The sequence below is a fragment of the Oreochromis aureus genome, linkage group 15 (genome assembly GCF_013358895.1).
Source record: "Oreochromis aureus strain Israel breed Guangdong linkage group 15, ZZ_aureus, whole genome shotgun sequence".
Lineage (NCBI taxonomy): Eukaryota > Metazoa > Chordata > Actinopteri > Cichliformes > Cichlidae > Oreochromis > Oreochromis aureus.
The window spans coordinates 14,040,784-14,056,035 of NC_052956.1; the positions used below are offsets into that span (position 1 = coordinate 14,040,784).

The 15,252-nt window shown below is 38.3% G+C and overlaps 1 protein-coding gene across 1 annotated transcript in view; it reads left to right on the forward strand.

Moving 5' to 3' along the window:
- Nucleotides 1–1,226: 1,226 nt before the first annotated feature.
- Nucleotides 1,227–15,252, forward strand: part of ppp2r5a (protein phosphatase 2, regulatory subunit B', alpha isoform) — a 57,203-nt gene continuing 43,177 nt past the window's right edge. Inside the window, exon 1 of the mRNA XM_031744750.2 lies at nt 1,227–2,231. Within this exon, the coding sequence (XP_031600610.2) occupies nt 2,084–2,231 (148 nt within the window). The 5' untranslated portion in view covers nt 1,227–2,083. The remainder of the gene's footprint in view (nt 2,232–15,252) is intronic.

The following is a 15,252-nucleotide window of genomic DNA, read 5'->3' on the forward strand; positions in this document are numbered from 1 at the left end:
AATTCCTGTGGAAACAGTGAGGGAGTCCCTAGACTCCTGTTAAAATTTTTTTTTAAAACAATGTTTTGGATCCTTTTTTTTTCTAATGAAAAACTTGTTAACACTTACTGTTCCATTTCCATTATAATAGCAAATACATTTTCAAGTTAATAGATTTACATTTGTAAATTTGGAATTTGAAGAGGAATAAGGTTGTATCCATAGGGGGGAAGAAAATGGTAAAATCTACTACAAGATTAATCTAAATAGATAAAAAAAAAAAAAAAAAGATAAATGACAATAATTAACATTGAGGATGTTAATTATTAACATCTTTATACAATCCATATTTAGAATTAGGCCAAAGGTTTCAGGACTTAGATCTATGGCATTCTTTTTAATAATTTGGGATATTTAGAATACATTCTTCTAGATTTCTTCTATGTTACTTTTTGATGTAAGTGTAGTGATAAAAATAAAACTTTCTTGTCTCTATTACAGACAAAGTAAATGTACTAAAATAGAAACCTAATTTCCTGTGGAAAGGCCCTTATTTTAGGGTTTATACCTGTATTTTATAAACACACACAGCATGTAATGAGTAATGCATCGGGTTAGGGCGTGATACAGGCAGGGCCAAAGAGTGGTGTGAATTCCTAAGTAACACAGTTTTCCAGGGTAGAATGACTGGACAGCACACATCTTTAATGACTTTAAAAAACAAGAACAGGGTGCACAAGTTTGATTTTCTCTCCGGGGTTATGAGTGTACATACAGGCTCAAATATACACTTAAATCTTTTAATAAGTTTTCGGTGGGAGAAACGTTTCGTCAGTCATCCAAGTGACTTCTTCAATTATTTGTTATCGGAGTTTTTCCAAATGCAATATCTCAGGATCTCTTTTTTTTTTTTTATCCTAAAACAATCTGTGGCTTAAAAACTGAAACTATAAGTGGGATAATTCTTTAAAAAGCGCAAAGAAACACGCGGTGACAAATTGAACTGTTATTATATTATCTTATTATTAGTTTCAATGTATTGCTACGAGACGTGTCTCAGTTTTTGTTCAACACCACTGCCTGTACAGCATCACCTATTTGTTTTCACATGTCACATGTTCAAGTCCCGCTTTCTGCGCGGCTTGATTGGTTTAAAAAGTTCCAGTTTTTTGAAATTTTCGCCTCTGATTGGCTGTTAGCAGCGTCAATCAGTGACGTACCCCTGTCAGCGCTCCGCAGTCAAGCTCACAGACACACAGTGACGGAGCGGCTGCACTGGGAGTGTTTACGGCTGCCTGCCTCAGCTCGACATCCAGTAATTTGCTGTTTTTGACAATACTCGGTCTTTATCGAGGTCGTGCTAGCGAAACAGTCTCACGCGATTCACTCGGAAGTGTGACGAAGGGTGAAATTTCTCTTAGGTGGATGAGGCTAACTTTCAAGCGCTAAATGAGTCGACGAGCGAAATTTAACTTCATCGATCGCGGATAGTTTTTTTCTCTCAAAAACACACTCAGCAGAATTCTGTCTAGGATTAAACCAGTGCTCGGAGACGCGGAATTTGTGTTTTAACGAAGAGCTGCAAAAAATTAACGGGGCAACTTTCTTTCGTAACTTTTTCCCCCCTCAGCAGCGGTGCAAATTGTTGTAACCGTCAGCTAATTTTAGCAGGCTAGCTAACTGTCAGCTTAGGTCTACTGTAGACAGCTTCAATCCGGCAATGCATCTCTTATGTTTTGCAACAGGTAGACGTTTTTCGATCACAATGCAGCAGTAAAAAATGTCAGAAATTTAGGAGCTTATTCTTGTCGTGTTGGTCGCTCCGTGCTGTGTAGTGCGGGCGGTGTCGTGTGACTAAATTCGGCTTTTTTCATATTTTGAAGACTGTCCCCCCTCCTCTGTATTTCATAGAGCAAGATAATGATGCAGTCTTTGGGCACAGCTTAACCTCCGTACCGACCGACCATGTTGGATCATACAAAAATAACACAAGCCTTCTGATGTGAAAAGGGGAAGGAAGCTTTTCGTATGACCTAGGAGATACAGTGCAAAAAAGTGTCAAGGTAGTTTTTTTTTTTTTTTTTTTTTAATTTTATGCATCAAAATGTCGGCCATCTCCGCATCAGAGAAAGTGGATGGGTTTACGAGGAAGTCCATGAGGAAGGCACAGAAGCAGAGAAAATCCCAGGGCTCCTCTCAGTATCGCACTCACACCGCTCCGGTCGAGCTCTCCCCGCTGCCGCAGCTCAAAGGTAAGAGGATGAAGGGGTCCGCCGCTTAAAATAGTCTGCCTGTCATGACCGCTGTGTGTGTGTGTGTGTGTGTGTGTGTGTGTGTACACTGTCGGATCCACTGCAGGTACACTGTGCATGCAGCCAGAAATGCATTGCACATTTTAAAGCTGGTCTGTATGCAGAAACCTGCCAAAAAAATGAAGCACATCTATTAACACTTGCAAGCAGCTTGTAAGAGTTGACCACAGGGTGTTTGAAAAGGCTCTGTGCCAAAGTGTGTTAAATTGGTTTTGTATTCTTGGAGAGTTTTGTCAATAGTTGTATTAACATCTCTTGATCCATTGTTTTGTTTTGTTTTTGTGCTTGCTGGATGTTGTGTAATGACAAATGCACATCTCCAGAGCCATGTTGTCCGAGTGGCTAAGAAGGATTTATGTATTTGCGTCAAGGTGTTTTGAAGGATCAGTGTCTCCACACCTGATGCACTGATTGTAAAATTGAATTTGGCTTTGATATAAGTTTTGATTTGTCATGTTTTAGTGTTTAGTCCTTGTCTTGTACACACAAAAAAATAGCTGCCTTTTTTTTTTTTTTTTTAAGTCCAGCCAGTACAGCTCTTCATCACTCTACCATTTTATTTTATTTTTTGGCAAGCACTGTCTGTGTAGGGCCTCAGTCAACCAGACCATGATAGTCTTGAGGGTTTGAAAAAGAAGGCATCTGGACTTCTTTAGGTTTGTGAAGAGGTTTCGGCTTTCATCCAAGAAGCTTCTTCAGTTCTAAAATAACTGGTGGAGAGTCCTGGGTAATTAACCCCTAGTGGGGGACTGTCCCCTTTGGAGGTGATTCTGAGCGTCATGTTGACTCACATGATCAATAGTGGGTCAATAACCCTTTTGTCCTCACAAACCTAAAGAAGTCCAGTTACCTTCATGCATTGCATTTTCAAGCTTGTAGGCAGCTGGTTCAGAATGGGCCTTTGATGGGTAAGCGTTTGTCTTGCCTGACTTAACAGAATTTTATGTTTTTTCCCTGTTATCTCTGCCCATTTAATAAACAAATATAATTATTTAAAATATCTGTTTATAAGTTTTCAAATTCTTAAAAATATTAAAAAGAATAATACCGGAAGCTTACTAACAGACTAAATTAACATTATTACTTTGTGTTGCAGGGGTTCATAGTACAGTATGATAATTTATAAAAACGATAAAGATTCAATTTTTCAATCAAGCTGATGACCGGTAGCCAGACTTTCTAAAGGAGACCTGCTTTGTTTGACATGGGTGTCGCACATTTTCTAATTCCTTCAGCCACCCAAACTGGAAAGTTGGATGTATCTCAGACTTTTAAGATTGTAGCACAATTTTTCTTGCTAACATTGTCTATAAAGCCTGAGCTTCATAACGACACTTCACACTATTCGAGTCAACCACCCCAAACAATGCTGTAAGAGGGGCAAAAGGAAGCACTCTGTTAAAAGCCTTGATAAGTAACTCAAATATGTGACCCCCAAAAAATCTGTAATCTGTTAGACTGCACAAACTGATGAGATGGATTTCGTTGCTCAATTGGACATTTCACACACAGCGGTGAAGTGCTTTTGAATAATTTATGTAATCTGGTTGGAGAGAAGTGTAGTCTGTGGTAAGTTTTGAATTGTGTCTGTGCCATTTATAGAGAGAGCATGAATATTTCCCAAGGATTTTTAAGGTAAATACCATCTTATTTGATATACCAATTGGTAAGCAAGGATGTTCCTGGCCCATACGGATAATGAGTTAATATATCTGTGCAACCCAACAAAAAAGTGACAGCAGTTTGGCACTACAGACGGTGTGGTTGTTAGTAAATATTTTAGTTTTGATTATGAAATCAATAAGTTGAAATTTACTTCAGAAAATTAAAAATCAACTCCCCCCACAACCAGTGACTCTGTCACCCAAAGGACACAGAAAGGGAATCTGGATAAACACCTGAAAAGTTGTAAGACCCAACTTATCTGTCAGCAATATTGTGTTTGTCAAAGTCAGACCAGCTATAGAGATTGACAGACCACGTGACTTTCGCGCATTGCATGCCGGGAGGTGAAGGCAGGACATTTAAATTACCGCATCAAATGCAAGCATTTGCAGCACCATAAACGTTTTTTCTCACGTTCCAATACCGTCTTGCTTTTCTTTTTCTCTCAAAAAATAATGTACAAAACGAAGGAGAACAATGCCGGTCCGTTACAAAGACAGACTCGAGGAAAAGGCAAAGAAAAGGTACTTGGAAAAAATCAAAGGAGTGAAAGGGTTAGACCCTTACGAGCACACAGACTGGACAAAAGACATCAGCGTGCTGCCCAACTTTAACCACGCTCAGATTTATAATTACATGGTTCTTGGGTGAGTGCATACACTCATGACGTTTTTAGTAACTTCAGGTCACTGCAACAGGCCCAGGTGCAGTTCACGGACGGATGGGTACAGGACCTAGAAATGCACCGTGTTGAGCACAAGACCATCGTACGCACAACGGTAAGTTTACCTGTCTCACAAATCGTCTTCATAAATACACATTCGTGAACCGTTTATAAATAGGACCTTTTAGCTCACGGTAATTAATTAGTAGTGCAAAGAATATATGGTATGCATTACAGAAATGTAGCAGTGATAATAATATTGTATGCTGTAATCGTACTGGGCAATCACTGAGACAAAAATCTGATGAATCCGATAAAAACCAAACGCATTTCCCGTCGACTTCATGCGGCTGTCGTTCGCCCGGCTTGTGCAGTTAATAATACAACAGGTTCTTGGCATTTTTTGTTTCTTTTTATCGCTGTGTAACTTATTTCAATTGAAAGCCTGCGTGCGCTAGTACCTCTTGCCTTGGGTTCCCACAATCCTTTGCGGTTTTACCCCTCAATGACGTCACATTTTCAATCTCTATGTGGCATAGGGCTAGGTGCAGCTCTGCTTCAGACACACACAGCTATCAGTGCAAGGAGACAAGTGAATGATTTAGTGTAGCTTAATGAGTGGACGTAAGTGGGTGGATATTGGCTGAACAAGTAAAGGTAAATGTTAGTGAGCCATAACAGTTGTCTGATGGCACCAACTCTTCCAGGCTGTTTTGTGTGTAAATAACAGTTAACAGAAACTAATTATACTGTATATGTGAGCTTAATGGTTGCAGCTTGTATCTAAAAGCTCCCCTGTGATTAGACCTGATGAGGGGAAACGCATATTTGAGTGGTTTTATTATGCATGTTTTAAAATTAATATTGGAGCATAGTTTTTGGACAGCTTTGACACCGCTAAGCCATAAAATGTTTGCTTCTGTTGACTCCTGTATGTTGATAATGGCACAGGCTGTTAATAGAGAAGACAACTTTGTGAAAGCTGAAGAAAGACACTGTAATCTTTTTTTCTTTTCACACTGAGAAGTTTACATAGTGAGCTATTGTAAAGGGATTTCTAGTCCAAATATACTGTAATAAAACTCTTTTGCTAGAGGCAGAATTGCTTCAATACTTAACAAATAAGGATGAGGCAGGGAGTCCCATACACACTCCCATACTTTACTGAACCAATCTCGATATTTAAAGCTCAGTGCTGCAGTTTGTCTCCTGTGATGCTTCACAAGGCTGAAAGGACCAGAGAAAACAAGAACCACCTGTTACATGCTATGACGTTTGTTTTGTACTTGTCTCATTCTCATGTCAGTGACAGCCAGTAAGCACAGCCTCTGACTGCGCAGGAGATAATGCAAGACAGCAAAATGTGATCATCAAGCGAAATGTGACACTGCTTGGTTGAAACACGGGAGGCTGGTATAAAACCTCCTCGAGTCTGTTGTCTGCGTGCTTTAGGTGGAGACGGGCATGTGGGGTGGAGGCCTGGTTGTGTTTGTTATGTTATATGCCTGCCAGTTGTATCACTATACTTGTGTAGACTTTGCAATGTTGTTTTTTTAGCAAGTGTTCTCACCTGACCCCTTCAGAATTAGGTGTTTATTTATATTGTATGGTAAATTTAAGGCTTCATTAAATATACCAAAGTTTTACCTTTTATAATATGGAAGCTACAGGCCCTCAAAATGCGTAGGTCTGATTAAAAAGTCTCCTTTAGCCTTCATAACTTTATATACAAGGAGTAGACATGAAATTCTTGCAACTAAAAATACATTTACATTTACAAATTGCAAGCAAATCAATTTTATATCAACTTCAACTCTCACAATCTGAAGTCAGCATATATCAGTGCCAATGCACCAATGTAATATCTGTGACACAGGGTAACAGAAGCAAGCACTGGTAACCTGGTAAGCTGAGCTTTTATCCATGATTTCTTCTGTGTCAAAAGCTTTTGGTAAACCCATATATCAACAACCCGGCGAGTTGTCCTGTATAGTATCATGTTGTTTTCTAGTTAAAACAGTTTTAGCTGGTCAAGATGCACTCACCGGATTTACAGATTGGAATCATATATGTGATTAAAATCACTGTGCATCTAATCTGCATATATGATAGAAACACGACCGTCTCTGAATAATGTGATCCTCTTCTTTTTCACCTCAAGAATTTCTGAACTAACACAAAACATAAACATGCTTATTTATTACCAGTATTGTTGCAGACACTTGTTGCGACTTATTGATGTTACAGCCTCCTCCAAAGTAAACAAGATGAACATGGACACTTCTCACCTAGCATTGACAGCTGAGGTGAACAGTGGACTCACAGCCCACACATGGCAAAGAAGAACTCTGGGGCAGATCTGATCCGGAGTCACTTTGCTATCTGGGTACAGTCAATACAAATGTAGAATACTGCAAAAGATTTGTACACACACATCTGTGTATGTCTGTCTATTCCTGATTTAGTGCTTTATGTCCAATAATGGCTCAACCTTAAAATGACCTTACAAGATACTTGTTGGTTACCTTTAACCTGCAGGTAAAAGAAATCCTACTAACATACACACACTTGGTTGCAGAGTAAGTTTCATCCATAACAATGTGTACATTTACTTTGTGCACGAAATTGTGTGACCTATATAAAGCCAGGATTTTATTGTTAAATTTCTTTCATTTATAACTTCAGCAAGTCATAGCAAATGATCAGTTGTGTCGATACTACAGGAAGGAGCAGACTTGCCTGATCAAGTACTTGAAACTTTGCATGATGCAACTTCTTAAATGCTGGCCATACAATGTGTTGGTATTAATGGTTACTACAGTTGTACAACAGCAAAAAAGGCTTTGTAGATTTTGAAAAAATATTTTATTGTTATGGTGCATCTGGAAAGCAGATGAAAAAAGATGGGGGACTTTGGGAAGGATTTGAAACATTTGGTGTGAATTTTTTTTCCTCCAAATTTGAGCACTGCACCACAACAATGTGCACAAACTGACTTGAAACAACATGACAGATGCTGGTTTGACAAGGGTGGAAGTGACAGGCAAATTATCCAGCGTTCTTCCACTGAAAGCTGGAGGGTGATTTGTGCCTCATGTTGGTGGCAACTGCTGGCAGATAGATGAGAAAATCTTTTTTTTAATTATTCTTCTTTTTTCCCTTTCCATAATGGATTTGCAGATGTTTGACCTGCTCATTTGGGTGATTGTGCCCTGTATTACCTCCCCCAAAATCTTATTTCTATTCATATTTTGTAGGAAAATGAGTAGAAACAGTTTCTACAAGCACACTTTTCCTTTCTAATGAGCGTTAGTGTTTCAATTATTTATTGGGAAGGACTTAAGAACACGATGTACTCAAAGTATGAAGTTACCTTTTTTATGTTAGTGGGTCAGTATAAAAGAGTACAAAAATAAGCTGATAAATGTAACAGCTAAGCGAAACAAGGCAAAGACATTTAGATGGAATTACATTCATACACAAATGATGCAGGATCTTAATAAAATCATATTGCTACAGAAATCAGGGATTATTGAACTAGTGAAATACAATGCCAGTATATTTAACGCTTATGTTAACAGCTTGTCAATAATTGTATTTAAAACCATCAGCCGTTTCGCTAATATTGTGTATATACTCTGTCAGTGCAGCACCATCTGACTCTACGACTAACCAATTACAGTATTTCTCTTTGGGGCATCTCTGCATGTGTGTGTATGTGTTGTTGAAAGTAGGTAGAAGGAGTCTAAGTAATGCATGCAAACATTTTAATTTCCAAGTATGTTGTCACAGGTATTATGGAGCATTATATTTGCTTGTCTCTCCAGGGGCTTTTAGACAGGTGGTGGTCCTGCCCTCTGTGAGCTCGGCATGGCAGCACATGAATCAGTTCTCTACTGGCTGCAGGTTCTAGCACTTCAAACAAGAGTATAGTTAGATTTTTTTCTAGGAAATATATTTGACTACTTTTGTGACATCGTGTTATAACAAGCTGCACAAACACCACTCACATAGACATTCTAGAAGATGGGCATAGCCTCCAGATCAAAAATGTGAAACCAACACTGTGCCTCAAAGCTCCCCTCTTTTTGATGAGCATGACAGGGCAATAACCTGTGGTCTTAAAAAAGGATTTTAGGTCCTAAGTTCCAAAGTTTATAGGAAAATGGCCCACTCTCCACTGAGTTCATGGACTCTGTTTGGGTGAGACTGAATAAAACATTAAGTGTCAGAAAGGAAGATTATCCAGGGTATGCTTACTGCCAGTTTGCCACGGAGCATGCTTGTCCTTCAGTTTGTCAGTCAGAACCAGGAAAAACAGGAAAATATATTTTTAGGACAAAATATTTGCATAAATTTTTACTTTGTTTTTTTTGTTTGGTTTTTTTTTAAATACTTTTTATATATTTTAAAGTCATCCACATCCTTTGTGAGTGATCCTTGTCCTTGCAGCAAATTTCAATTTCAGATCAAGGAGTAGTAGCTCCAGCTGCAGTCCAAGAAGACAATATTAGAGACTGTAGCATTGAGGATGACCAGCAGCCAGTAGATAAATGGGGGAAAAGGAAGGTGTGCCTGGTTAGCTATATTCAAAAATAAGAACAGTGATGAGTAAATGAGACAGATGGGGGGGAAAAAAACCCCACTGAACTGTAATTTTTCTTCACCAATCTTCTGAGCACTTTAAGTACTCCTTGTGCATATTAAGGCATCATATCACCCAAACACTCCCATTTCTGCTCATACTTACAACTTGGGGAAGTTTGCAAGAGTAACCGCTATTTTTCTAGCATGTTTACACTTATTGATTAGCCATCTGTTGCCTGGTAGCACTCAGTTGTGTGAGTCATGATTCATTTACAGAACAGAGTCTGTGTTGTGGTTACATATAGGCTCAGTACACTAGAAGAGCTGTCAGTATACTGTACATTGAGGTGTTTATAAAATTATAATTTTTGTAAGTCAACCTCAAACTAGCTTTAATTACATAAGAGTGTCGGTTTATTCAGTTGCCTGAAAGCCAAAAATCACAAGTACAGTGTTAACATGCAGGAAAAAAAAATGTTTTTAATTGGCACAAACTAGAAATCCCTACATCATTTTGCACAGACTGCACCTACTTTTAATGAGTCACAATGGTTTTATCTGCACTATTTCTGGTTTCTGGAGTAACTCTAAGAATGGAAATTTTTGCAGCCAGCTTTATCAGGTGCTAAAAGATAGTAGCCTGCAAAGATGCTTCTTCCCTCCTGCAGTGGAGAGGCTGGAGTGCTTACAGCTCCTGTTGTGTGATAGACACTGAAAAGATGAGTCATTCACAGACCAACATTGTTGCCATGGCAGCCAGAAGCCTTGAGAGCAAGCCAGGGAAATGTTTTACTTTCCAAATACATGCTGCTACATTTAGGTTGATATTTCTGTCCTTGGAGTGAAATTTTCAGCTGAGCCTTGGTTCCTAACTAGATCTGACTGACTTTACCTAAATGTGGCATAGTCACAGTGGTCCATGGCTTGTTCCTACATAGAAAAATCTTTTGCGCTGTGCATCTGTTTCTCACTGTCTATGTCTGACGTATTATTTTAAAAGAAGATGAATGTATAGTTTTTCTATTGTTTCATTTATCAGCCCCGGAAATGAGCTTTTTCCACAGTGCATGTTTGGTTAAAATGTAAAACCAGAAATCCTCATACATGGCTCTAAAATCAAATTTGCAGCTCACCCATATGTGCTGGCATCACAAAAAACCAGCAGAAGGAGACAGACTTTTTATCTGTGAAAATATTCATTAGTCTAATCTTCTCTAAATTGTATTTTGCACAATAAACAAATTGCAAAAGACCTTTTTAAAGCTAAAAGTTATAGGAATTGTATAGCTGATCAGTTCATCGGTTTATTATTGCAGTACTGAACAACTGTTATCCCATATTGCAGATTTGCCTCACATTGCACAGGCCTAATTGTTTCCTTTTGTCTTGTTTTGTATCTTTAATGGAAGTGACTAAAGGTGTGTTCACACCAAATGGGAAGCAAAGTTTTGCCTAGCTTTATTTATGAGAGTACAGTTGCTTGGAGGATCTCTGAGAACTGTTTGTTCAGAAGAGCAAACAGAAGGAGGAAGAGTGCAGCTGATAGCTGGCAACAAGTTGCAGTGACATATTTTCAGATTTTCCCAGCGCCCTCCTGTTTTGTTTTTATTATTTTTAAATGTCTTTAAAAAACATTTCAGAAATGGAAGACAACAGCAGCAGTAAGCTTGTCCTTGTCTGATTGTTGTCATGAAAATCAACATTTTATGGAAGAATCTCAGCTGATAGACTTTTGTGACACAGTGCTGTATCTTTGCATGAGCTTTGAATTTGTAATTACAGTGTGTGAAAACTTCACTTTGGCGAACCCATCATAAGATGCTAAACTTTGTTTAAGTGAGGAAAATGTGTGTAATTGAGGCAAATGGGCTGTACCCAGACTTTTTTTTCCTTTTTTTTTTTTTTTTAAAGCATGCACTAAATTATAGTAGCTTTTAAGTATTAGATGTTCTGTGCTGTAATTGACCCTTAGTTTATTATAAGGTTGGGTCCATATGTTTTCCTTTTCTTTAGATTGCTTAGGATACTAGCGCAGAAAATGAGCTTCCTCTGAAGGATGTCTGGGCTCTTATAGATAAGGCGAGGAGCTTGGTCATTTGTTAGCGGGCCAGAGTAATAGTAGAGATCAGCTACTCCTCCACAGTCAAAGGAGTCTGTTGAGATGGTACGGGCATCTGACCAGGATGGATCATAGATGAGGTGTTTAGTTCATGGCCCACTGGGAGGAGATCTTGGGACAGACCCAGGTAGAATCTCTCAGCTGGCTTAGGAATAGTTCCGTGTCCCTGGAGGTGGTGGTTGGGGAGAGCGAGGTCTGGGTGTCCGTGCTCAGATTGCTGCACCCACAACTTGGACCCAAATAGTTGGTAGAAGTGGATGGGTGAGGTCTTTGCAATGACCGATATTTCTTTGTTCAGTATTGATAAAATGTGGTTTGATCTTTATCCACCTCACAATTCAGTTCAGTGAATAAATGTGTAGGATAAAATCTTGTAGAACCTCCTGTAGCATCAACAATCTCAGACGTTTTCCCAAACCTTTTTTTTTTTTTTGTAAACATCAGCAAATATTAAGATGTTGGATTGCACGTTCATGTAAATGTTAAATCAAACAGGGGGGGGAGTGGACTCTGTTAACCCCCATCGATTGACAGTTGTCCCACACAGGCAGTTTCCATCATGTCTGCCAGCGGATAACAAATCGATAAATAATTTCCTAGGAAACAAAGGACAAATCTTTGTGTTTGACTGAGGTGTCAGTTGTTGCTATAATTGTTGTCTCTGGTTGGTTAGGATTTCATTGTTTTATTTTTTTTATTTCAACTTGTGATGTGCAATATTGTGCTAAACACCATGCATCGATAACATGGAATGGGTGTTAAACGTGTAATTTATGAGTCTGTATCAAAGCTATTAACTTTAACCACAACAAAAAAAAAAAAAAGAATTTCAACTTACTTTAGTGAGTTAAGTTAGTTATGTATGTTTTTAGTTAATCTAACTTAAAAATGATACAGGAAATGTAAGTGTTGGTCAAATTTGTCAACACAACCAGCATCAGAAGGCTTTGGTTAAATTATTTTCCGAGAAGTGGGTTTCAACATATGACGAAGTTAAAAAGTATTTTATTGTAATATTTGATCTGAACTTCCCGAATTTTCCCCCAGACAAATACCCTTCTCTATTATAAATAAAATAAAAATAAAATATTGGAAACCATATTATAACCATATATGGAAACCATATATTGAAAAAGAAATGTATATCTTGGGGAAAAAAGAGAAGTAAAACTAAAGTGAAAGCTGCAGACCCAATACGGAAACTAAAAGGGGAAAAAAATGTTCTGACATATTTATCAGTGCATCAAACAAAAAGGTATTGGTGCTTATATTTACTGTGAATGAGACTGAGAGTCTTAAGTGTTATGCTTGTTTTGTTATCTGCAATCAGAACACCCCCTCCCCCCCAAACAAGTCTGTATTATTAAAATAAAAACAAGCATCCAATAGAAACTAAACTGAGCACATAAGAAAATCCACTGTAGAAACTCAATGGACATGAAGTAGAAAATGAATGAATTTATAAAAATGCATCTTTGTATGCTTTCATCCTTGTAAGTATAAGATTAGCTCAGTCGTTGGCTACTAGTTGTGGATTTCACTTATCATGCTAGTTCATGCTGGTACACTGTGTGTGTGTGTGTGTGTGTGTGTGTGTGTGTGTGTGTGTGTGTGTGTGTAAAATAATTGGTGAGTCAGGGAAGATTGTTTACCCTCTGTAGTTAAAGCTACTTGTTCTAAAGGCGAGGCACATTATCTCACATTGATTCTTCTGGCAGATGCAGTTTGTTTCCTCATCTTTTGTGTCCGCTCGGTCTAATCGCTTTACCAATCTTTCATCATAGAACACAAATGCATTTATGTAGCGCCTTACTGGTTTTATCAACCACTGATAGCGCTTTGCAGTGCAAACCACTTTCACCCATTCAGATGCACATACGTCCAGCTTTTATATACTCTGTACATATAGCTCCTTTTGTATCACACTCAATTTGTAGTCAAGTGTCAAGGACACTTGGACTTCAGAGGAGCTACTGATGGTAACAGCAAGGACTACACTAAGAAACACAAGACTGTACTCAAAGTTCACTCAGTAAAATGGAGCAAGTTGTGTTGATACTGTACCACATGACACACCGTTTAGATTTATATCATAATACAATAAATTAAAAGCTTTTTTCTCTTCGCTTTTACTAAACTGTTTATAGTTTAGTGCAAGGAAAACCTTTTTTTCTGTCCGAACAAGAGCTCAGAGCTCTCCAGTACTTAGTTCTTTTTACATGACTGTGTATAGTAATCAAAGGCAAGTTTTATTTTTTAAAAAAGGTACTTAAAAGGCTTGTGAAAAGTTATACACTGCATTCGTGAGAATGCAGATGTCTTATGCAGGCCTATCAGACATTGGGTAGGTTTAAACCTACTAGTTCCCCACTGAAAAATCTATGATTGTGGTTTGAGTTGATGTGCAAAGACTGTGCAGATTCTGCATTCACTGGTTGTGAACGTGCTTCCTCCTGCATACTCTATCCAGGGAGCTCCCTCGAAACCACACAGAACATTTCCACTAGTCAGAACCAGTAGTGCACACCTCCCCTCCTGAAAACATCACACACTCTAGCATATTGTGTTAGCTTCTCATTGTCTTAAAAGCAACTGTAACTGGGGCCCTTTACAGTGACATGAAGGAAGACCAAGATGTGTTGTAATTTAGTAGCTGAGGCAGAAAAGAGAATACGTTGCCTGTTTTGTTCACCCTTTCTCTTTGCACAGCCCTAACGTCTTTCGGCCAGATCATCTGACATTCAGCTTTCTCACCAGCTGTAGTACATGCTCAAATTTCAGAATAACCCAGAGGTCGTGAAGAGGTAGCAAGACTGCACTTTCTCTGTGACAGGCTGGAAACTGTGCAGCAGTGTAAAGATTAAAATAGAACCAAACCTCTCATTTGTGGACAGAGGAGTTCTGGCTTTCTGCCATAGTAGTTTTAGTTCTTGTCTCAATTTTAAATCAACATTGGGCACTGGTTTTAGTATTTAATGTACTTGTAATAAACTGATAAACAGAACTTGTTAAATGGATAGTTTATTTTACTGGTTTGGACCTAATGTCAACGACCAATAAAAGTTGCATTCATAAATACAAATACAAACAGAATTCAGCAGCCAATGTTCACAGTCTAGCTCAGCACGATCTCAAATAACTGAATGATGGCTGATTTATCTGCATACATTTTGTAAACAGACCGTTAGCCTCAGCTGTTACTTACTAGCATTCTTCTGGTGACAGAGCATTCAGCTTCCTGTGCTGTTCTGATTGCTTGCCCTATTAATATAATACTTGATTACACTTTAGTGTGTGATCACTTATGCCACTATAATGTACTTGTTTATTAGAGATTTTGTTTGCACCTTAATTACTTAAAGGGGAAACTTCACATCAACTAACTTATCATGTGACTTTCCCAAGGTCATTTTCCTTAATACAGCACACTGAGTGAAAATCATTAGTATATAATGAATAAAGCTAACCCTGGTGGCTACATTTGCACTATTATCCATTCCTTTGACTCTGAGGCATGTTGCTTTTTCCCTCTTTCTCTTTGATCACAGTACACGCAAATCCACCCTTCTAGCAAACCGCAAAGTGAAATCTAACAAAGTACTTATTATTTGAAAAAGAACAAAATGGTTCATATTTTAACAAACCACAGTTCTACTTTGCTTCTAAATGAAGAATGATGAACGCTGACTTGTACTGCAGTTTAAATAAATGTATACAGTTGTGAATAAGTTCTCACTGTACTCTATTCAGTCCTGTCAAAAACCAATTACCTCATGATTCAGTTGCTTGTGGAACATCCTTTAGCAGCAATAACTTAGATATACGGAAAATGATTCGGCCATTCTTTTGTAGATTTGCTGCTGGGCTTGGGACCAGGCTTCTGTTACTTGAGCCAGTTTCAGCCAAGTTTTAGTTCTCAAACAGAT